General features: G+C 43.4%; 1 protein-coding gene across 8 annotated transcripts in view; it reads left to right on the top strand.

The window, feature by feature from the left end:
• Positions 1-20426, top strand: part of LOC115181010 (oxidation resistance protein 1) — a 162417-nt gene that overhangs the window by 107992 nt on the left and 33999 nt on the right. For all 8 annotated transcript variants that reach the window (XM_029743157.1, XM_029743143.1, XM_029743148.1 and 5 more), the window contains 2 exons: positions 4078-4163; positions 17686-17793. In XM_029743157.1, coding sequence (XP_029599017.1) covers positions 4078-4163; positions 17686-17793 — 194 coding nt within the window. The remainder of the gene's footprint in view (positions 1-4077; positions 4164-17685; positions 17794-20426) is intronic.

Genomic DNA, 20426 nt, shown 5'->3' on the forward strand with positions numbered 1-20426 from the left:
ACTGCCTGTTCACCCCGCTATCATCAAGAAGGCGAGGTCAGTACAGGTGCATCAAAACTGGGACCGAGAGACTGAAAAACAGCTTCTATCTCAAGGCCATCAGACTGTTAAATAGCCATCACTAGCCGGCTTCCACCTGGTTAAACAACCCTGCACCTTAGAGGATGCTGCCCTATAAACATAGACTTGGAATCACTGGCCACTTTAATAATGGAACACTAGTCACGTTAATCATGTTTACATACTGTTTTACTCATTTCATATGTATATACTGTATTCTACTGTATTTTAGTCAATGTCACTCCGACATTGCTCGTCCTAATATTTACATATTTCTTAATTCCATTATTTTACTTTTAGATATGTGTGTTTTGTTGTGAATTGTTAGATACTACTGCACTGTTAGAACTAGGAACACAAGCATTTCTCTACACCTGCAATAACATCTGCCAAATATGTGTATGTGACCAATAAAATGTGATTTGATTTGTGGGGCAGTTAGATCACACATTTCATCATAAATAACTCCACTCACACTACTATATTTATATACACTCTCCTACTAGAATACCTCAGTATATACACTCTCCTACTAGAATACCTCAGTATATACACTCTCCTACTAGAATACCTCAGTATATACACTCTCCTACTAGAATACCTCAGTATATACACTCTCCTACTAGAATACCTCAGTATATACACTCTCCTACTAGAATACCTCAGTATATACACTCTCCTACTAGAATACCTCAGTATATACACTCTCCTACTAGAATACCACAGTACACGATCTCTCCTACTAGAATACCTCAGTATATACACTCTCCTACTAGAATACCTCAGTACATGATCTCTCCTACTAGAATACCTCAGTATATACACTCCTACTAAAATACCTCAGTATATACACTCTCCTACTAGAATACCTCAGTACACGATCTCTCCTACTAAAATACCTCAGTATATACACTCTCCTACTAGAATACCTCAGTACACGATCTCTCCTACTAGAATACCTCAGTATATACACTCTCCTACTAAAATACCTCAGTATATACACTCTCCTACTAGAATACCTCAGTATATACACTCTCCTACTAGAATACCTCAGTATATCAACTCTCCTACTAGAATACCTCAGTATATACACTCTCCTACTAAAATACCTCAGTATATACACTCTCCTACTAGAATACCTCAGTATATACACTCTCCTACTAGAATACCTCAGTATATAGTATGACAACTGTAATACAGAAAGTACAGAAGACAATGAGGCATTGTTGAAGTTTTAAAAAAATGAAAAACTATTCCAGACCGGTGTGTCCGTTTTAAAGGTTGAACAGCTGAAACAGTGTAAGAGGAGAATAATAATAATAATAAGCCAGAAGTATGACAAAGATTTAAAGTGGGATGTTTGCTGTCGCAAGTCCATTAATGAAATGAAGAGCAACAGTGTATCAGCTGTGGTGATAAGACTGTTGCTTTAGTTCTGTTTCTTTTGGATAGAGAAAGATGCAAATTAAATGAGATAACATGACCTTGACCCACATCTGTGAAATCTGGTGTTACACAACCCACTGATAATCGTTTAATGAGACTTGCTGTGGCCCAGGGACAGTTGCTCACATTATTTGAGACTTTCATCTCGCACCATACTCTAAAACACAACGCTTGTATTCGCAGTATGCACTGCACAATTAAAACAAATACGTATTCAATGCTGTTGTTTAGTGTGTAACAATGTGTCACACAAACAGAACATTTGATTAACTGGGTAACTTCATTTGTGATGACAGTGTTTAATCAATTGTCTCCTATAGATCTCATTTTGGTAAATTCATTGTAAATGTCAATTTTTGTTACTGGATAACATTGTGTACAGGATGTTTTTCTTGCCCTAGCAGAAAAGAGCAGAGTTTATCTGGCAGGCTGTTTATTACAAGTGAACATATTCTCTGTAAAGGGGTAAGCGGGGTTATCATGTGTTCCTGTGGTGTAGACCCACTGAGATCTGATGATCTTTGTTGTTTAACGTTGTGGTTCTGCTCTGCTCCCAGTGTGAAGAAATAGCTGTGTTTCTGATGGCACATCATCACACTCCATGTTGAGGTTCAAATTTAGACTATTCTCTCCCTCACTATATTCTCTCCCTCACTAACGCCCTGCTGCTGTGAATGTAGCTCTGAGTCTCTCCCCCTACCTCTCTTTCTGGTCTCTCTCTAATGTATCTCTCTCTCTCTGGTCTCTCTCTAATGTATCTCTCTCTCTGGTCTCTCTCTCTCTAATGTATCTCTCTCTCTCTGGTCTCTCTCTCTCTCTCTCTGGTCTCTCTCTCTAATGTATCTCTCTCTGGTCTCTCTCTCTAATGTATCTCTCTCTCTCTGGTCTCTCTCTCTAATGTATCTCTCTCTCTCTCTGGTCTCTCTCTCTCTCTCTGGTCTCTCTCTCTAATGTATCTCTCTCTCTCTGGTCTCTCTCTCTCTCTGGTCTCTCTCTCTCTAATGTATCTCTCTCTCTGGTCTCTCTCTCTCTGGTCTCTCTCTCTAATGTATCTCTCTTTCTGCTCTTTCTGTAGCCCTCTCTCTCTCTCTCTCTCTCTCTCTGTATCTCTCTTTCTGCTCTCTATGTAGCTCTCTCTTCCTCCTCCCCCCTCCCCTCCCCTCCCCTCCCCTCTCTGTCTCTCTCTCTCTCTCTCTCTCTGTATCTCTCTTTCTGCTCTCTCTGTAGCTCTCTCTCTGTAGCTCTCTCTTCCTTCTCCCCCTCCCCTCCTCTCTCTCTCTCTCTGTATCTCTCTTTCTGCTCTCTCTGTAGCTCTCTCTCTGTAGCTCTCTCTTCCTCCTCCCCTCTCCCTCTCTCTCTCTCCCTGCTCTCTTTCTTTCTCATATTGGTTTTAGAATCAGGTGATATTTATTCTTGGTCTTGGCTTAGCCCTCATACCACCACGTCAGTGTTTCGGTATCACATTAGTGTTATGTCTATCACCTGAAACAATATGTAACAGAGTTTCATGTCAGATACACTGCTGTTATACAACTGTATTAGTGGGGTGTCAAATAAACCAAACCAGACAGCAGAGACACCATACTGTATGCTTCAATGTACGTCTGAACATCGAAGCAATCTCAGGCTTTATGGTGCATTTGACAGACTGCAAACATTAAACCTACTACATTACCTATCATGGTGAATACTGAGTGAAGTCATGGCTACAGCTCCTCTTCCTCTCTCCCTCTTCAGTGCAGTGAGTCCTGAGCCCCAGAAATAGAATGGCCGCATGGCGAATGACTCATGTGTTTCAGCCCGAGCTGCTCGGTGACAAAAACAGAAGAAGGAAAGGACGTGTTAGGCTTCTGATGTGATCTGCTGCATAGCCTGCATACTGAACATAACGGGGTGAACCTAGCCGACAGAGAGAGGATGTGCTCTGTACTGTACCGTAAGCCTTCTACCCCCAGCCCTCGGCCCCTGCTCTCTTCCACCCCCATCCCTGTGATTTCAGATCCAGCCCTGTACCCCGAGCCCCAGTCCTATACCCCAAGCCCCAGTCCTATACCCCATAGAATACCCCAGTCACGACCCTCTCCGTCTCCCCCAGCCCCAGCTCCATCCCTCGTCCAAGTTCACAGATCCTGCCTTCAGCCCCCTCTCTATCTCCTATCTCCCTCCCAGTCCTCCCAGCTCCATCCCCTCCTCCTCTCCTCAGGTCCTCATGGAGGTCAAGGTGCTGTGTGTGCTGTGAGAGGAGAGCCAGCAGCAGAAGGCAAGGTGAACTGGAATCAACGCATGTCATTGTGCTGCGTGGTAGAGAGCTACAGAGAGAGAGAGTGAGAGAGAGAGAGAGTGTAGGAGAGTGAGAGAGGAGGAGAGACAGCTAGAGCAGCGAGAGCTTGTGAGGAGAGGGAGAGAGAAAGAGACTCCACTCTGCTCACATCGTAGGCTGACTGGCTCGCACACTCACTGTTGACGAATGAGCTGTACCCGTGTGGCTGGGAAACGGCGGCTTGTGACAAGGCAAGCTGGGGAGAGAGAGGAACATGAACGTAATGCGTACCTTGCCTCGCTTGCTTTCAGATACCGGCCAGAAGAAGACTCAAGAGAAGAAGGATGGCAGCAGACGCATGTCGTTCCAGAGACCCAAAGGAACCATTGAGTATGCTGTAAGTAAACAGGGTTTCAGACTGTCCTCTCTGTCTGGGTGTTTTAATGCTTTTTACTGCTCCTCCTGCTGCTGCTGTGCTGCTCTGTGTGTCTACTGAGTCTGAGTAATAGCTGCTGTTTTGGTAGTGTGTTATTATGTTGTGTTATGAAAAGGAACCTGGCCATGCTGGCTGACATCGTTAGGAGTGTGTGTGTGTGTGTGTGTGTGTGTGTGTGTGTGTGTGTGTGTGTGTGTGTGTGTGTGTGTGTGTGTGTGTGTGTGTGTGTGTGTGTGTGTGTGTGTGTGTGTGTGTGTGTGTGGAGGGAGAGAACGAAGCATTTAGTATTTAGTATTTTACAGTTGCACATGTGCATCGTTCAATGTCTGTTTACGTAAAGGGGGACTTTGTATGACCAGCCAGAGCTATAGTCTCTCTACCGTATGATGGAAATGTATTCTAATAGATTATCAAGCCTGCTCCATTCTGCATTTGGATGTATAGGAAGAGAGAGGATTGTAGATGTGTACGTATGTACGTTTTTGGCCAGAGGAGAACCGAGAGAGCGAGACACTCAGTCAGAATGTGTAGTCTATATGTAATTCAGTTCATTCTGTGGTGCTTAGCAGCGAGCATTCCACCACTGTTTACGAATGACCTTCCACCTGGTGTTGTCATTGCTATTCATTTGCCATCTCTGTTGTGTGTTTGTGTGAGAGTGAGACAGAGACAGACAGACCCGTATCCAGATGATCTGAAAATGGAGTCTGTCTCTGCTGCTGCTCTGGCTGGTAGTGTTCTTGAAATGACCCTCAAATCCAGCTTCAGTCAGACAGGTTTCTCTCTTTCTTCTCTCCCTGGTAACACTGCATGGGGAGCGGAATGCTGTGGAGCTCGATCAGCCTGGCCACAGAGGAGAGGAGGGGAGGGGAGGGAGGGAGGGAGGGAAAACTGATGGACATCTATCATTTAGCCAGCACATTGATTTCCACCTTGTTTGATGACATAGTTCAGCATCCAGAGCCATTTTTCTCAACCCATATATTACCTCTCTCTCTTTTAGTAATTGCTCTGCTGCTTTGATTCAGAGTGATTGCGTGCGTGCTCCCAATGCTTTCTGTTCTCGCTGTGCATTTGGCACGTTTTATACCGGTGTCATTCAGAACAGCCCCTACCCCCACCTCTCATCCGCTCTCACCACCTCCCCTCAGAACAGACCTGGCTGTCTCTCTGTGCCACAGGTGATGGACAAGCCAGTTGTTTTATGCTGGGGCGTGAAAAGTGTACAATGGCAGGAGGACAGGACAGGATATTTGTAAAAGCAAAGACAGTTTGTCATGGACTGGTGTTAGAGAGAGGGAGGGGGGGTATTACAGTGGATAAACATTGGATTCAGGGAAAATATGCTCGTTAAATCTCACTCACACAGCAGCACGCACCCCCCCTTGTCTCTCGCTCTCTCCTTCTCTCTCTCTCTGTTTCTGTCACGTTCGTTGTAATAATGATCGGACCAAGGCGCAGCGTGAGTAGCGTTCCATATCTTTAATATAAAGTGAAACTAAGCAACATACATAAACAATAAAGAATAAACGAAACGTGACGACAATGAAACTACACATAAACAATATCCCATAACCCACAGGTGGAAAAAATGCTACTTAAGTATGATCCCCAATTAGAGACAACGATAACCAGCTGCCTCTAATTGGGAATCATACAAATCACCAAAACATAGAAAAACTAAACTAGAACCCCACATAGAAAATAATAACTAGATGCCCTGACCTACTCTACCATAGAAAATAAGAGCTCTCTATGATCAGGACGTGACAGTTTCTCCCTCTATCCTCGTTCTCGCTTTCTCTATACTCGCTCTCTTTCTCTCTGGAGGGATCCCAGATAATATTGTGATGAATGGAGGGACCCATGCCAGCGGTTGTGTGAAGTTTCCAGTCATGACATGCTGCAACGCCGCCCTTAGAGAGTGTTTAAGGTTGTGTGGCATGGCTGCCTCCATCCCTCACACACACACACACACACACACACACACACACACACACACACACACACACACACACACACACACACACATATATACACACACACACACACACACATACACACACACACACACACACACACACACACACACACACGCGCACACACACACACACACACACGTGCACGCACAGAGACGTACACACACACAGCACCCATCCTATGAGATAGCCCTAGATGCATGGAAACTTTCCCAGTGATTGAGAAGCGGCTTTATCTTAAACTGATCTTCCACGCTGTGCTGTGCTGCACTGGGCCTGGGGACGGACGGCTGCTGTTTCCATCCGTTCTCACCAGATAGATACGTTTATAATCCGCTGCCTGGTGCCTACAGCAAAGAAAAGGGAGGCTTTGACACTTTATCAAATATTGTGATCTCTCTTTTTTTAGACAAAAAAATAAACCTCAATATTTGCCTTCTCATTCTGATGGGCACACCTATTGGCTGACCTTCAGCCAATTAAAAATTGTGTTTGTTTGAACTCCAGGAAGTAGAGGGGAATGGAATAGAATGGACTACATTGTCGTTCCATGTCATTTCAGCAAGCCATGACACCCACCATCCCAGATTGTTCTGAAATCGTTTCTGTATTAAGAAACAGATAAGATTAGCATTCCTGCAACGTTATTTTGTTGAAGTATCATTTGATTTATGAGAAATTAAGCTAATTGAATTGCACCTAAATTGGCCATTTAAAATTATAGGATTCATATAATATTCAATAAATATAGCACATAACATCCGATTTGGACCCCAAAATCTAACAATGAGTAAGACATGGATCAAATTATATTTCAACAAAATATTGTTGCAGGAATGCTAGTCTTATCCGTTTGTAAGAACAGAAACAATTTCAGAACATTCTGAGATGATGGGTGTTGAAATCCTCTTTCTTGTGCTTTTTGAGGTGGAACGACCCTACATCAACGGTGGGAGACATTTTAATGTGTCTTAATACTGCAGTTAATGACTCTACACATGTTCTGGTTGTGTGGTACTTCACCACAGTGTGAGGTAAGGACTCCTTATGACTGTAGTATGCACTGTACCGCACTGCAGAAAGGTTGTGTGTGTGTGTGTGTGTGTGTGTGTGTGTGTGTGTGTGTGTGTGTGTGTGTGTGTGTGTGTGTGTGTGTGTGTGTGTGTGCAGACGTGCACCAAAAGTCCCCACAAGAATAGTAAACAAACAAAAATGTGACCAAATCCAAAATCAAGTCCAATCAAATGTTATTTGTCATGTGCGCCGAATACAACAGGTGTAGATCTTACAGTGAAATGCTTACTTACGAGCCCTTAACCAACAATGCAGTTTAAAAAATTATAATAATAACAACAAGAAATAAAAGTAACAAATAATTAAAGACCAACTGGGGACATTTTGTTAGTCCCCACAAGGTCAGATGCTTTTTATAGGGGGTTAAGGTTAGAATTACGTTAAGGGTTAGGGTTAGGATTAAGAGGGTTTCTGTTTATGCTGGTATCAAACCTTGGGTTGCACGGGCCTATTGCAACTTTCTGCCCTGTTTCTATATTGTACATCAGGCCGGTCTGGAGAGGGTGAGAGAACAGCTAGGGTTAGTTTTTGGAGCTAGGGTTAGGTTTTTGGGTTAAGGTTAGGGTTAATTTTTATTTTATTTTACCTTTATTTAACTAGGCAAGTCAGTTAAGAACAAATTCTTATTTATAATGACGGGCCTACCCCGGCCACACCCTCCAACCCGGGCGACACTGGGCCAATTGTGCACCGCCCTATGGGACACCCAATTACTGCTTCGCAGCCTTAGACCGCTGCGCCACTCGGGAACCCCACATTAAGGTTAAGGTTAGGGTTAGGGTAAGAGTACGGGTTAGGTTTAGGGTTAGGGGTTAGGGAAAATAGGATTTTGAATGGGACTAAATTGTGTGTCCCCAGAAGGATAGCTGTACAAGACTGTGTGTATGTGTGTGTGTGTGTGTGTGTGTGTGTGTGTGTGTGTGTGTGTGTGTGTGTGTGTGTGTGTGTGTGTGTGTGTGTGTGGATGAGTCAGTCAGTGGGGGACTGGATCCTCACAATCACTCCTATTGATAGCATTATTGGTGGTGGGGAACCAGAATGGGCCCACTGTTTCAGGCTTTTCACATCTGTATGTATGTGAGAGAGGGAGAGGAGAGGAGATGAGAGGAGAGGTCAGTCATCAGCACTGTCACCACCCACTCAGTCACAATAACAACTGTGAGGAGCAGCAGTCAAATGTCAACGCATGTACTGCAGCTCCACTATCCTCTCACCTACTATAAGCACCATGCTTATTGGAGATGTAGTAGTCATGGCAATGCCATGTTCTGTTAGCTTCTTCTAGGCCAATGTATGTGGCCCATATGGTTCCTATAAGGGATGTAATGATTCACCATATGCATCGGCCTCCGGTTCAAATGTTTAAGTAGCAATGGTCATCCAAATGTTTTTACGTTTTTTAAAACAATTCTAATAGATGCAACAGTTGGCCAATGGATGAAGATACGCCCAACTTTTTAAATTGTTATAATCCATCAGATATTGACTGAGTTATAGCACATAAACCACTTTACTGGCACGGACAAATAATGATTTTGGTGGGAATTCAGGTAATTGATTGTTTTTTATAAAGAAGATAATAGGTGCCTAATTTGCAGAAATACACTCTGTATTTGCATATATCTTTAAATTAACATAAAGGGGGGGGCTGTAACCACCAAACACTTGCTCTGTCTACCTTACCTGCACTCACCTGCGCTGTCTAGACCGCCTCATGAATTACTGTTGTTGTCACGTTCTCTTGCATAATTCAACAAGTGTGTCAATAGCAGGATACCCTCAGATTAAAAATCAACACACCTGGTTTGAATTGGAGTCACGGTCTCCTCTGCTGTTCTGTGTCCTCTGACTGGGAGAATGTCTGTCCTAGCTGTCAGTTGTAATGGCTGTAAAATTAGGCATCTGAATGATGAACAACAGCACAGCAGTGGCACACACAATGCATGCCATTAGGGTGGTAAAGACAAAGTCGCTATGGCAACTGTCATCCCATATGCACATATCCAGGCTTCATCAGACAGGCTGCATTGTAAGCCTCTGGAGCGATATAGTCCTTCTGATATTACATTCTGGATGATTAAACCATTTGCAGAACGTATAATCTATGTTCATTCCTGTTTGATTGCGCACACTGACTCGTTTTCTTGTTTTGTGACTCACATTTCACCTTGTTTTGGATCCTATCAGTTTTGACATCACTTTATTGAGAATTGAATTGGCTTGAATAATCCCTGGATTAGAAAATGTTGTCTCAATATATATTTTTTATGCATTTACTGTATCTGGGCCAGGTTATAGCTGACCTAGCAAGCATCAACGTGATGGTAGGCTACACGCTGCTGTTCCACGGGTCTGTCTGGATCCAGTCTGATGTTCCGCCACAGGGTAGACTTTTGGTCATGTGTGTCTTTCTATGGCACCATTAGTCAGCTCTGTCTGTCTGTCCTTCTTGAGTCAGTTTGTCCTCTCAGTCAGACAAGGTGACCATTACCAGTCACCAGGATGTCTGTAACATACTGTGTGTGTTTGTGTGTGTGTGTGTGTGTGTGTGTCCTCCTAATATTAGATTGTCTAACTGTTAGACTCTAACAGTTAGGCAATACACATTGAATAATTAGAATTGTTCATTCATGATTCCCATCAACAAGCAGTAAATTACCATCCAATAAGGAAACAGTGCTGAAACAGGTTGTATTGGTGCCGAAATGCTGGAGCTAAAGCTAAAAAGAAATAGTCCATGGATGAGATGTTAGCAAATGGTACTCAGGAAGAATCAATGCAGTGTGCTACTACAGCTGAACTAGTCTGGATGAATGACTGTGCTGCCTGCATTAGTGTTGGAGCTACAGACTGTAACAGTATGTGGTGGATATTGACTGTTCCCAACAAGCTAAAATAGGAGTTGGCGTTCTGTCCAAAGAGACAGACTTTTATTCAATCTCCTGCGAAAAAAAATAAGTAACACCTAAATTAACAATGCCACTCTAAGTATTCTTATGTACTGCACACTAAGTTGTAAATATTGTAGAGCTTTATTGTTGAGCTTGTACTTTTAAGATGTTATTATTGCCCATGTTATAGGCTGTAAATGTGGTGGTTGTCATTGCGGTGTCTCCTAGCCTAACTGTTTGGTGTCTGATATCAACAGCAGTGCCTTTCTCTGCCTTCCTTTTCAAGACACTTTATTCATCAACATGATATGTTGTAAAAGCCGATCTGTTACAAATCAGATAAGACTATAAATCAGTCACAGTAGTCTTTGAGTTGGCAGTTCTAAAAGATATGTCATCGACAGTGACAGTCTGCTATAGTGATTGGTATTTTAACCTATTCCCTATAGAAACTCAGCAAAAAAAGAAACGTCCCTTTTTCAGGACCCTGTCTTTCAAAGATAATTTGAAAAATCCAAATAACTTCACAGATTGTAAAGGGTTTAAACACTGTTTCCCGTGCTTGTTCAATGACCCATTAACAATTAATGAACATGCACCTGTGGAACGGTCGTTAAGACACTAACAGCTTACAGATGGTAGGCAATTAAGTTATGAAAACTTAGGACACTAAAGAGGCCTTTCTACTGACTCTGAAAAACACCAAAAGAAAGATGCCCAGAGTCCCTGCTCATCTGCATGAACGTGCCTTAGGTATTCTGCAAGGAGGCATGAGGACTGCAGATGTGGCCAGGGCAATAAATTGCAATGTCCGTACTATGAGACGTCTAAGACAGCGCTACAGGGAGACAGGATGGACAGCTGATTGCCCTCGCAGTGGCAGACCATGTGTAACAACACTTGCACAGGATTGGTACATCCGAACATCACACCTGCGGGACAGGTACAGGATGGCAACAACAACTGCCCGAGTTACACCAGGAACGCTCAATCCCTCCATCAGTTCTCAGACTGTCCGCAATAGGCTGAGAGAGGCTGGACTGAGGACTTGTAAGCCTGTTGTATGACAGGTCCTCACCAGACATCACCGGCAACAACGTCGCCTATGGGCACAAACCCACCGTCGCTGGACCAGACAGGACTGGCAAAAAGTGCTCTTCACTGACGAGTCGCGGTTTTGTGTCACCAGGGGTGGTGGTCGGATTCGCGTTTATCGTCAAAGGAATGAGCGTTACGCAGAGGCCTGTACTCTGGAGCAGGATCGATTTGGAGGTGGAGGGTCCGTCATGGTCTGGGGTGGTGTGTCACAGCATCATCGGACTGAGCTTGTTGTCATTGCAGTCAATCTCAACGCTGTGCGTTACAAGGAAGACATCCTCCTCCCTCATGAGGTACCCTTCCTGCAGGCTCATCCTGACATGACCCTCCAGCATGACAATGCCACCAGCCATACTGCTCGTTCTGGGCGTGATTTCCTGCAAGACAGGAATGCCAGTGTTCTGCCATGGCCAGCGAAGAGCCCGGATCTCAATCCCATTGAGCAGGTCTGGAACCTGTTGGATCGGAGGGTGAGGGCTAGGGCCATTCCCCCCAGAAATGTCCGGGAACTTGCAGGTGTCTTTGTGGAAGAGTGGGGTAACATCTCACAGCAAGAACTGGCAAATCTGGTGCAGTCCACGAGGAGGAGATGCACTGCAGTACTTAATGCAGCTGGTGGCCACACCAGATACTGACTGTTACTTTTGATTTTGACACCCCCCCCCCCCCCCATCCCTTTGTTCAGGGACACATTATTCAATTTCTGTTAGTCACATGTCTGTGGAACTTGTTCAGGTTATGTCTCAGTTGTTGAATCTTGTTATGTTCATACAAATATTAACACATGTTAAGTTTGCTGGAAATAAACGCAGTTGACAGTGAGAGGACATTTCTTTTTTTGCTGAGTTTAGTTCACTACTTTTCACCTGAGCCATGTGCTGGCCCTGGTCAAACGTAGTGCACTACATTATATAGGAAATAGGGTGCCTTTTCAGATGAAGCCAGTGTGTTTATTGGTTATATTGAAAAGTTCCTTACATAATTTTGTCATATCCAGTGTTTATACAGGCATGGTTTGATATTGATTCTGTTTTAGGTATTTAGCTTGGTGTCCGGTTCAGTTAACATCCAAAATAGCGAGTGAGTGAAGTCCTCATCTCACAAAGTATTTCACACTTTCCTCATGTAGTTCGCACTGGAACGATGAGAATTGTTTTGTTGTCTTCTAAAGATGATTTGGGATTTTAAGTTGTGAAAGAAACAGGGTGTGTAGTATAATTAAAGGTGCAATATGAAGAAATCCCACCGCCCTTTCCTGGTAGCAAAAATTCTAATAGTTTGCCTATTTTCATTTTATGTGACAAAACAAGCAGTGTAGAGAATCATTGTACCATCTAAACCACTGTGAAATATATTTTCAATAACCAAAAATATTGTATTTTCAGCTGTTTGAAGCTGGTGTACAAAATCAAAAGTAAAAGATACTTAAACAGGTAGCATAGAAATAGCGCACATAGAACAGATGTACAGCTTCTTAGACTTGCTTTCAATGACATATCTATAACTCACATTTCTATGTGAATTTAGTCAGGTCATATTGCAGGTTTTAGTCACTCCTCCCTAACACCACACACATAGATAGAGGGCCATGGTTGCTAACATGCTGACTACATCGGCCGTGCGTGCGCCATCATGTTGATTTTGTCTATCCACACCGGATGCGATCATGACACATAGGTTAAAATACCAAAATCAACTGTGAATCAATTATATTAATTTCGGGTCAGTTCTAAACACACATGAAACATTCATGGACAATTTAGTTAGCTAACTGTTACTAGCTAGTTTGTCCTGGGACATGAACATTGGGGGCTCTATTTTCTGCTGGTGTTTAGCCAGTGCAGTTGTCCAACGCACGCTCTTTTGCAATTTCGATCTGTTAAAGCTGGCACTCTTCTGTTTTCTAACCCTTGCACCAGGATTGGTCATTTAGCTGCAAAAGAGCGTGCGTTGGACAACTGCACTGGCTAAACACCAGCAGAAAATAGAGCCCCCAAGGTTCATGTCCCAGGACAAACTATTTGTCACATTTATTTGTCACATTATATGAGCTCACTTGCGCTGAGATGGAAGGGGTGGCAATATCTGAGGTGTGTCCTTAAAAACATGCGCCAAAGGGCCAATTTCAGGTAACGCTGGTGGGGATATTTAAAATCAACCAAAAGCTGGACTTAGCAGTAACAAGATTGGTTATGGTATGGATTTTGAGAGCGGAGGCGCAGCCTATCCAGCCATGATGCACAGTGTCCATATGCACATGGAACGCAAGATATCAAATCAAATTTTATTTGTCACATGCGCCAAATACAACAGGTATTCATTCACCTTACCGTGAAATACTTACTCACAAGCCCTTAACCAACAATGCAGTTTTAAGAAAATAGAGTTAAGAAAATATTTACTAAATAAGCTAAAGTAAAAAAATAAAAACAGAAGTCAATGAGCATGGGTACAGGTTAGTCGAGGTAGAGGTAAAGTGACTATCCATAGATAATAAATAGTGAGTAGCAGTGGTGTAAAAACATTTGATTAGTTGTTCAGCAGTCTTATGGCTTGGGGGTAGAATGAGCCTTTTGGACTCAGACTTGGCGCTCAGGTACCGCTTGCCGTGCAGTAGCAGAGAGAACAATCAATGACTTGGGTGACTGGAGTCTTCAACAATTTTTTGGCCCTTCATCTGACACCGCCTAATATATAGGTCCTGGATGGCAGGAAGTTTGGCCCCAGTGATGTACTGGGCTGTACGCACTACCCTCTGTAGCGCCTTACGGTCGGATGCCGAGCAGTTGCCGTTCCAGGTGGTAATGCAACCGGTCAGGATGCTCTCGATGGTGCAGCTGTTGAATTTTTAAAGATCTGGGGACCCATGCCAAATCTTTTCAGACTCCTGAGGGGGAAAAGCCGTTGTCATGCCCTTTTCACAACTTTCTTGGTGTGTTTGGACCATGATAGTTTGTTGGTGATGTGGACACCAAGGACCTTGAAACTCTCGACCTGCTCCACTACAGCCCCATCGATGTGAATGGGGGCGTGTTCGACCCTCTTTTTCCTGTAGTCCACGATCATCTCCTTTTGTCTTGCTCATGTTGAGGGAGAGGTTGTTGTCCTGGCACCACACTGCCAGGTCTCTGACCTCCTCCCTATAGGCTGTCTCATCGTTGTCGGTGATCAGGCCTACCACTGTTGCGTCGGCAATAAACTTAATGATGGTGTTGGAGTTGTGCTTGGCCACGCATTCGTGGGTGATCAAAGAGTATTGTTAGATTACTTGTTAGATATTACTGCATGGTCGGAACTAGAAACACAAGCATTTTGCTACACTCGCATTAACATCTGCTAACCATGTGTATGTGACCAATAAAATTTGATTTGATTTGATTACAGGAGGGGACTAAGCACGCACCCCTGAGGGGGCCCCGTGTTGAGGATCAGTGTCGCAGATGTGCCTTTTGTGCCCGTAAACCCATTTAGCTTCATTTGATTAAAAACCAAGCATAGCCTCCCCATTTCTCAATGAAGGTAGTTTATTTTGTCCTGCCCAATGCATTCACCAAGTAGCCAATACTATCATAAAGGGTTTGGCTCGTGACACCGCTTTGAAATAAATCTAGTTTGGGAGCATCCACTTTTTTATCTATGTAGCCTATTGTACATTATTTTATCCAGCTCCTCTCATTATTTAGGATGTGCATAAAAAACCCTCCATGTAGGCTATATGCCTAAAAAAACATCCATGTAGGCTATATGCCTAAAAAACCCTCCATGTAGGCTATATGCCTAAAAAACCCTCCATGTTGGCTATATGCCTAAAAAACCCTCCATGTTGGCTATATGCCTAAAAAACCCTCCAGGTTGGCTATATGCCTAAAAAACCCTCTATTTAGGCTATATGCTTAAAAACCCTCCATGTAGGCTATATGCTTAAAAACCCTCCATGTAGGCTATATGCCTATCATGGAATGAGAGATGAGATGATCCGGTGACACTCATATTTAGAAACATTAAAGTTACTTTCCTGTAACATTAGCTTGTTTTACATTTTGTTTGATTAAAGAACAAGCCCTTATAGGCTACCCTTACCCTACCTTACCTTTCTTATCCTGGCCATGCATTAGCCAAGTAGGCAATCCATAAAAGGTTTTTAAATGGTCTCCTTTTGCTGTCATGCTTTTGCATTATTCACAATTCACATAGGCCTATCTGCAGTGCATAGGCTACTCTACTCCATTCGGCTTGTATCCATCCCCATTTCCAAAGAGCACCTCTTGTCTAGTTACCAAAGACGCGCTCCTCCAAACATATTCAAATTACGGGAGCCTAGTATTTTTTATTTGAGGAGAAGTGCGATGCGTAAAGGCCAATACTTGTTGAAGTCAACACTCCAAACATATTGATCAAACACTGGATGTTTTTTCTTTACTGTTGCTATTACTCATTACTTTAGCCTATGCTATTGAATAAACTGTATCAATTCACAATGGACTAGGAAGAGAATATTCTGTGTCCCCAGCCGAATTAGAGTTGATGACAGCGCAAAGACCTTCAATAACTGATATCCAATAAGGATGGGACTTGCAGAGCGTGGAGTCTCTCAAATAGAACCAAGTACTATTTTAGCGCTTGGCTATTCAGATGATAGTTCACATGTATGTGTACATTTATTTTGCAACGCTCGCGCATGCAACATGGCCATTGTGGTTTGCCTGTAAGGCTGAACTTCTGTTTTTGTATTTGAGCTTCTGTATTTCTGTAACGGCTGTCTTCGTCGTCAGACGAAACAGAGAAGTCATCGTCTGAGAAAGTGGACCAATACGCAGCGGAGTTAGTGTTCATCATTGAAGTTTAATTTACTAAAGAACACTACACAAAACAAGAAAACCGACAGCCAAACAGTCCTGTCAGGTGCAAAACACTAAACAGAAACAATTACCCACAAAACCCAAAGGAAAAACATGCTCCTTATGTGTGACTCCCAATCAGCAACAACGAACTTCAGCTGTGCCTGATTGGGAGCCACACACGGCCCAAAACAAAGAAATACAAAAACCCTAGAAAACAAACATAGAACGCCCACCCAATGTAACACCCTGGCCTAACCAAAATAAAGAACAAAAAACCCCTCTCTATGGCCAGGGCGTTACAATTTCTCTGTATTTCTGTATTCTTCTGTTTCTTCTGTGTTTGTAGCATTTGAAAATGATTCTGTTGGTATCATATGTGACTGTCACAGACACAATATTCTTGCTTTATTCATTTTCCAATGTGTCTGTTGACTTGTGTGTCTGACGCACACATTAATACCTGCTTGCATTGCTTATGACTGTGTGTGTAGGAGCGTGTGTACATGGTGTGCGTGCGTTGCGTGCGTGGCGCCCAAGACTGTCCTCCTGTCTGGGGAGAAGTTGTTTATCTTACGAGTTTAGAAGAGCAGACAATGACATTCCTCCATGTTGTTTTGAATTGTTTCCTTCTTCTGTCCTATGAAGTCACCTGACTGAGCCAGTCTCATGACAGCACCATGATCCACCATTATACAACTCAGAGTCACTGTCAGCAGCCCTGCTTTTACACACACGCACACGCACGCACACGCACACAACGTCTGTTCTGTTCTCCTGCCTTTCCCACGAGCCCCCTCTCCCACAAACTAGGAGTTCTTGACATCCCTGTCATCGTTAGTTGGTAGGCAGAACCCCACAGGACTTGTGAGTTATTTACCAGCTCAGACACATGTCTCTGTAGTGCAGTTATATAGCTACCAGAAGAATCTGGCTAATGCACTTTAAAGGACACAGCTGGCTACAGGAAGTAGATCGAATAGTTGTCAGTCTGCCTCAATGTCAATCCACACAGGCTGTTAGATCTGTGACACTCAGTCTGCATCCTCTAAGAGACATTGAAATAGCACACATACAGTACTGTACAAGCTGTAGGCCTATAGTATAATGTTTTGTAAATTACGTCCTGTGTCCCCCTTTACTAAGTTTGTTCATCCACTGGGCCAAATATACTAAGATGTCAATCAAAACTGGATGATGATTGAATGTGAAATTCAGGTGTTTGCCTGGTGGGTTGGTATCATGTGAGTAAGGTCATATGGTAAAACAAGGCTCATATTGACATTCATGTAAACATATGCTCTTCCTTATCTCCAGTTAGTGTAGTCAGTGGTGCTATTTATGAACAGCCCTCATCCACCATCTCCAGTCGAATACACTACTACACTACAGCAAGCCAGTCTGAATAGACTACTGAACTACACCAAGCCAGTCTGAATACACTACTACACACAAAGTCCATGCTAATCTCTGAGAGAAGATAAGACAGCAGAGTTTCTCTCCTTCTCATGTGGGACTCAGTCTAACCCAGGAGGACCAGCCAGCCAGCACAGTACAAGAGTTTTGATATTCTGTGCTTCTCTTCTGTTTTGTGGTCCTCCAGGTGGAGACGCGGGACACACTGAACAACATAGCGCTCAAGTTTGACACCACACCCAACGAGCTGGTTCAGCTCAACAAGCTGTTCTCCAGAGCCGTCTGTCCTGGCCAGGTGTGGACACCATCTACTGTACACCCATCACTGGTTCCCAGTCCCTTCCTTTCAGAGATCCCCTGGGCAGCACCTTTTTTGTTCCAGCCCCACACTAGCACGCCTTATTCAAATAGTCAACTACTGCAGTCACAAACCCCTTGATTAGGTTGAATCAGGTGTGCTAATACTGGGCTGTAACACAAATGTACAGTCCTGGGGGAGTTCCCTGAGGAATGGATTAGGAAACACCAATCTACTACACTCATGCTTGGTGTGTCTCTCTCACTGCATCTATCCTCCATGCCACAACCACTAACACTCACCCACTCCTCATCCCTGCTCTCTCTTCCCACTGATTCTGTCAATGGCATAACTGGTGTCACTACTAACCACTCACAAGAGTTAAAACAATCTGTGTGTTTATTCCACTAAGACCTGTGTGTCATGGGAAACAGAGTGTTGAAATCCCTCCAGTCCTCAGCAATACCATTAAAAAGGTACAACTTCATGGGTCCTGTTCATTAGGAGTAAAACGTTTGACAACGGAAAACAAAAAACAAGCATGTCTTATTGGACAAAGTTCAGATAGTACCTCCCACTTTTACTTAGTTTTTGGATTGTTTCGTTCCGTACTACAGAGCAGAACCCTGATAAAGCCATTTCACTGGGCTCAATGTCTCCCTCTTTTGGTTGTGTCCTATTGAACTCTCAGTCTGAGGCTCCAAGTAGCACCCTAAAACATGACAAACAGCCAAAGTTAGTATTTTCCTGGCGTCAGAACCAGAGCCACTCAAATCTACTTAAATTGAGAGTCAAGCCAGGGAGTCTGCAATCACATTGACAGTCAGAGTCAGTAACAGCACTCAGCAACATGATGCACAATGCAGGGTTGTTGATGTTGTTTCCAACCAGCCAGCCAGCTCTGGAGGGCTCTCAGCATCTCTCTACTGGGTTCCATGACCAAACACTGCCCTAGCTCCGCCAGTATTATCACACACACACACACACACACACACACACACACACACACACACACACACACACACACACACACACACACACACACACACACACACACACACTGGAACTAGAAAAACTCCACTCCAGTTCTGTCCCTGGATACACTTGTTAGCATTAGCTTGCCATGGCGTCACACTGGGCCTATTAAGTCAGAACACACTCACCACCACTTAACTGTCTGGCCCTGCTTGCATGGGGACAAGGAGACACAAGTAGTGCCTCTCAAGATCCTTAATGCCAACAACACATGCTAATCTAGTGTTTGAACAACAGACACACTCACAGGACAATAACTATATTCAACATATCCTATGATGACTTAGTCATATCATTATGAACTCTTAAAAACATCAGACACAGTGTGAGATATATTATATCTGATGGTTTTAGGACACGAAATGTGTGCTTTCACTTTTTGTTTGTCCATCTTGGGATGTCATAAATCATGCTGAAAACATATTTTCATAGTCTCTTCTGTCTTTGCATGTACAGTTGAAGTCGGAAGTTTACATACACTTAGGTTGGAGTCAATAAAACTCGTTTTTCAACCACTTCACAAATTTATTGTTAACAAACTATAGTTTTGGCAAGTCGGTTAGGACATCTACTTTGTGCATGACACAAGTAATTTTTCCAACAATTGTTTACAGACAGATTATTTCACTTATAAATCACTGTATCACAATTCCAGTGGGTCAGAAGTTTACTTACACTAAGTTGACTGTGCCTTTAAACAGCTTGGGAAATTCCAGAAAATTATGTAATTGCTTTAGAAGCTTCTGATAGGCTAGTTGACATCATTTGAGTCAATTGGAGGTGTACCTGTGGATGTATTTCAAGGCCTACCTTCAAACTCAGTGCCTCTTTGCTTGACATCATGGGAAAATCAAAAGAAATCAGCTAAGACCTCAAAAAAAATGTGTAGACCTCAACAAGTCTGGTTAATCCTTGGGAGCAATTTCCAAACACCTGAAGGTACCACGTTCATCTGTACAAACAATAGTATGCAAGTATAAACACCATGGGACCACGCAGCCGTCATACAGCTCAGGAAGGAGACGCGTTCTGTCTCCTAGAGATGAACGTACTTTGGTGCAAAAAGTGCAAATCAATCCCAGAACAACAGCAAAGGGCCTTGTGAAGATGCTGTAGGAAACAGGTACAAAAGTTTCTATATCCACAGTAAAACGAGTCCTATATCGACATAACCTGAAAGGCCGCTCAGCAAGGAAGAAGCCACTGCTCCAAAACCTCCATAAAAAATGCCAGACTACAGTTTGCAACTGCACATGGGGACAAAGATCGTACTTTTTGGGGAGAAATGTCCTCTGGTCTGATGAAACAAAAATAGAACTGTTTGGCCATAATGAACATCGTTATGTTTGGTAGGAAAAAGGGGGATGCTTGCAAGCCGAAGAACACCATCCCAACCGTGAAGCACGGGGGTGGCAGTATCATGTTGTGGGGGTGCTTTGCTGCAGGAGCGACTGGTGCACGTTACAAAATAGATGGCATCATGAGAAAGGAAAATTACGTGGCTATATTGAAGCAACAGCTCAAGTCATTAGTCAGATAGTTAAAGCTTGATCGCAGATGTGTCTTTCAAATGGACAATGACCCCAAGCATACTT

Source organism: Salmo trutta, chromosome 3, assembly GCF_901001165.1.
Source record: "Salmo trutta chromosome 3, fSalTru1.1, whole genome shotgun sequence".
NCBI lineage: Eukaryota > Metazoa > Chordata > Actinopteri > Salmoniformes > Salmonidae > Salmo > Salmo trutta.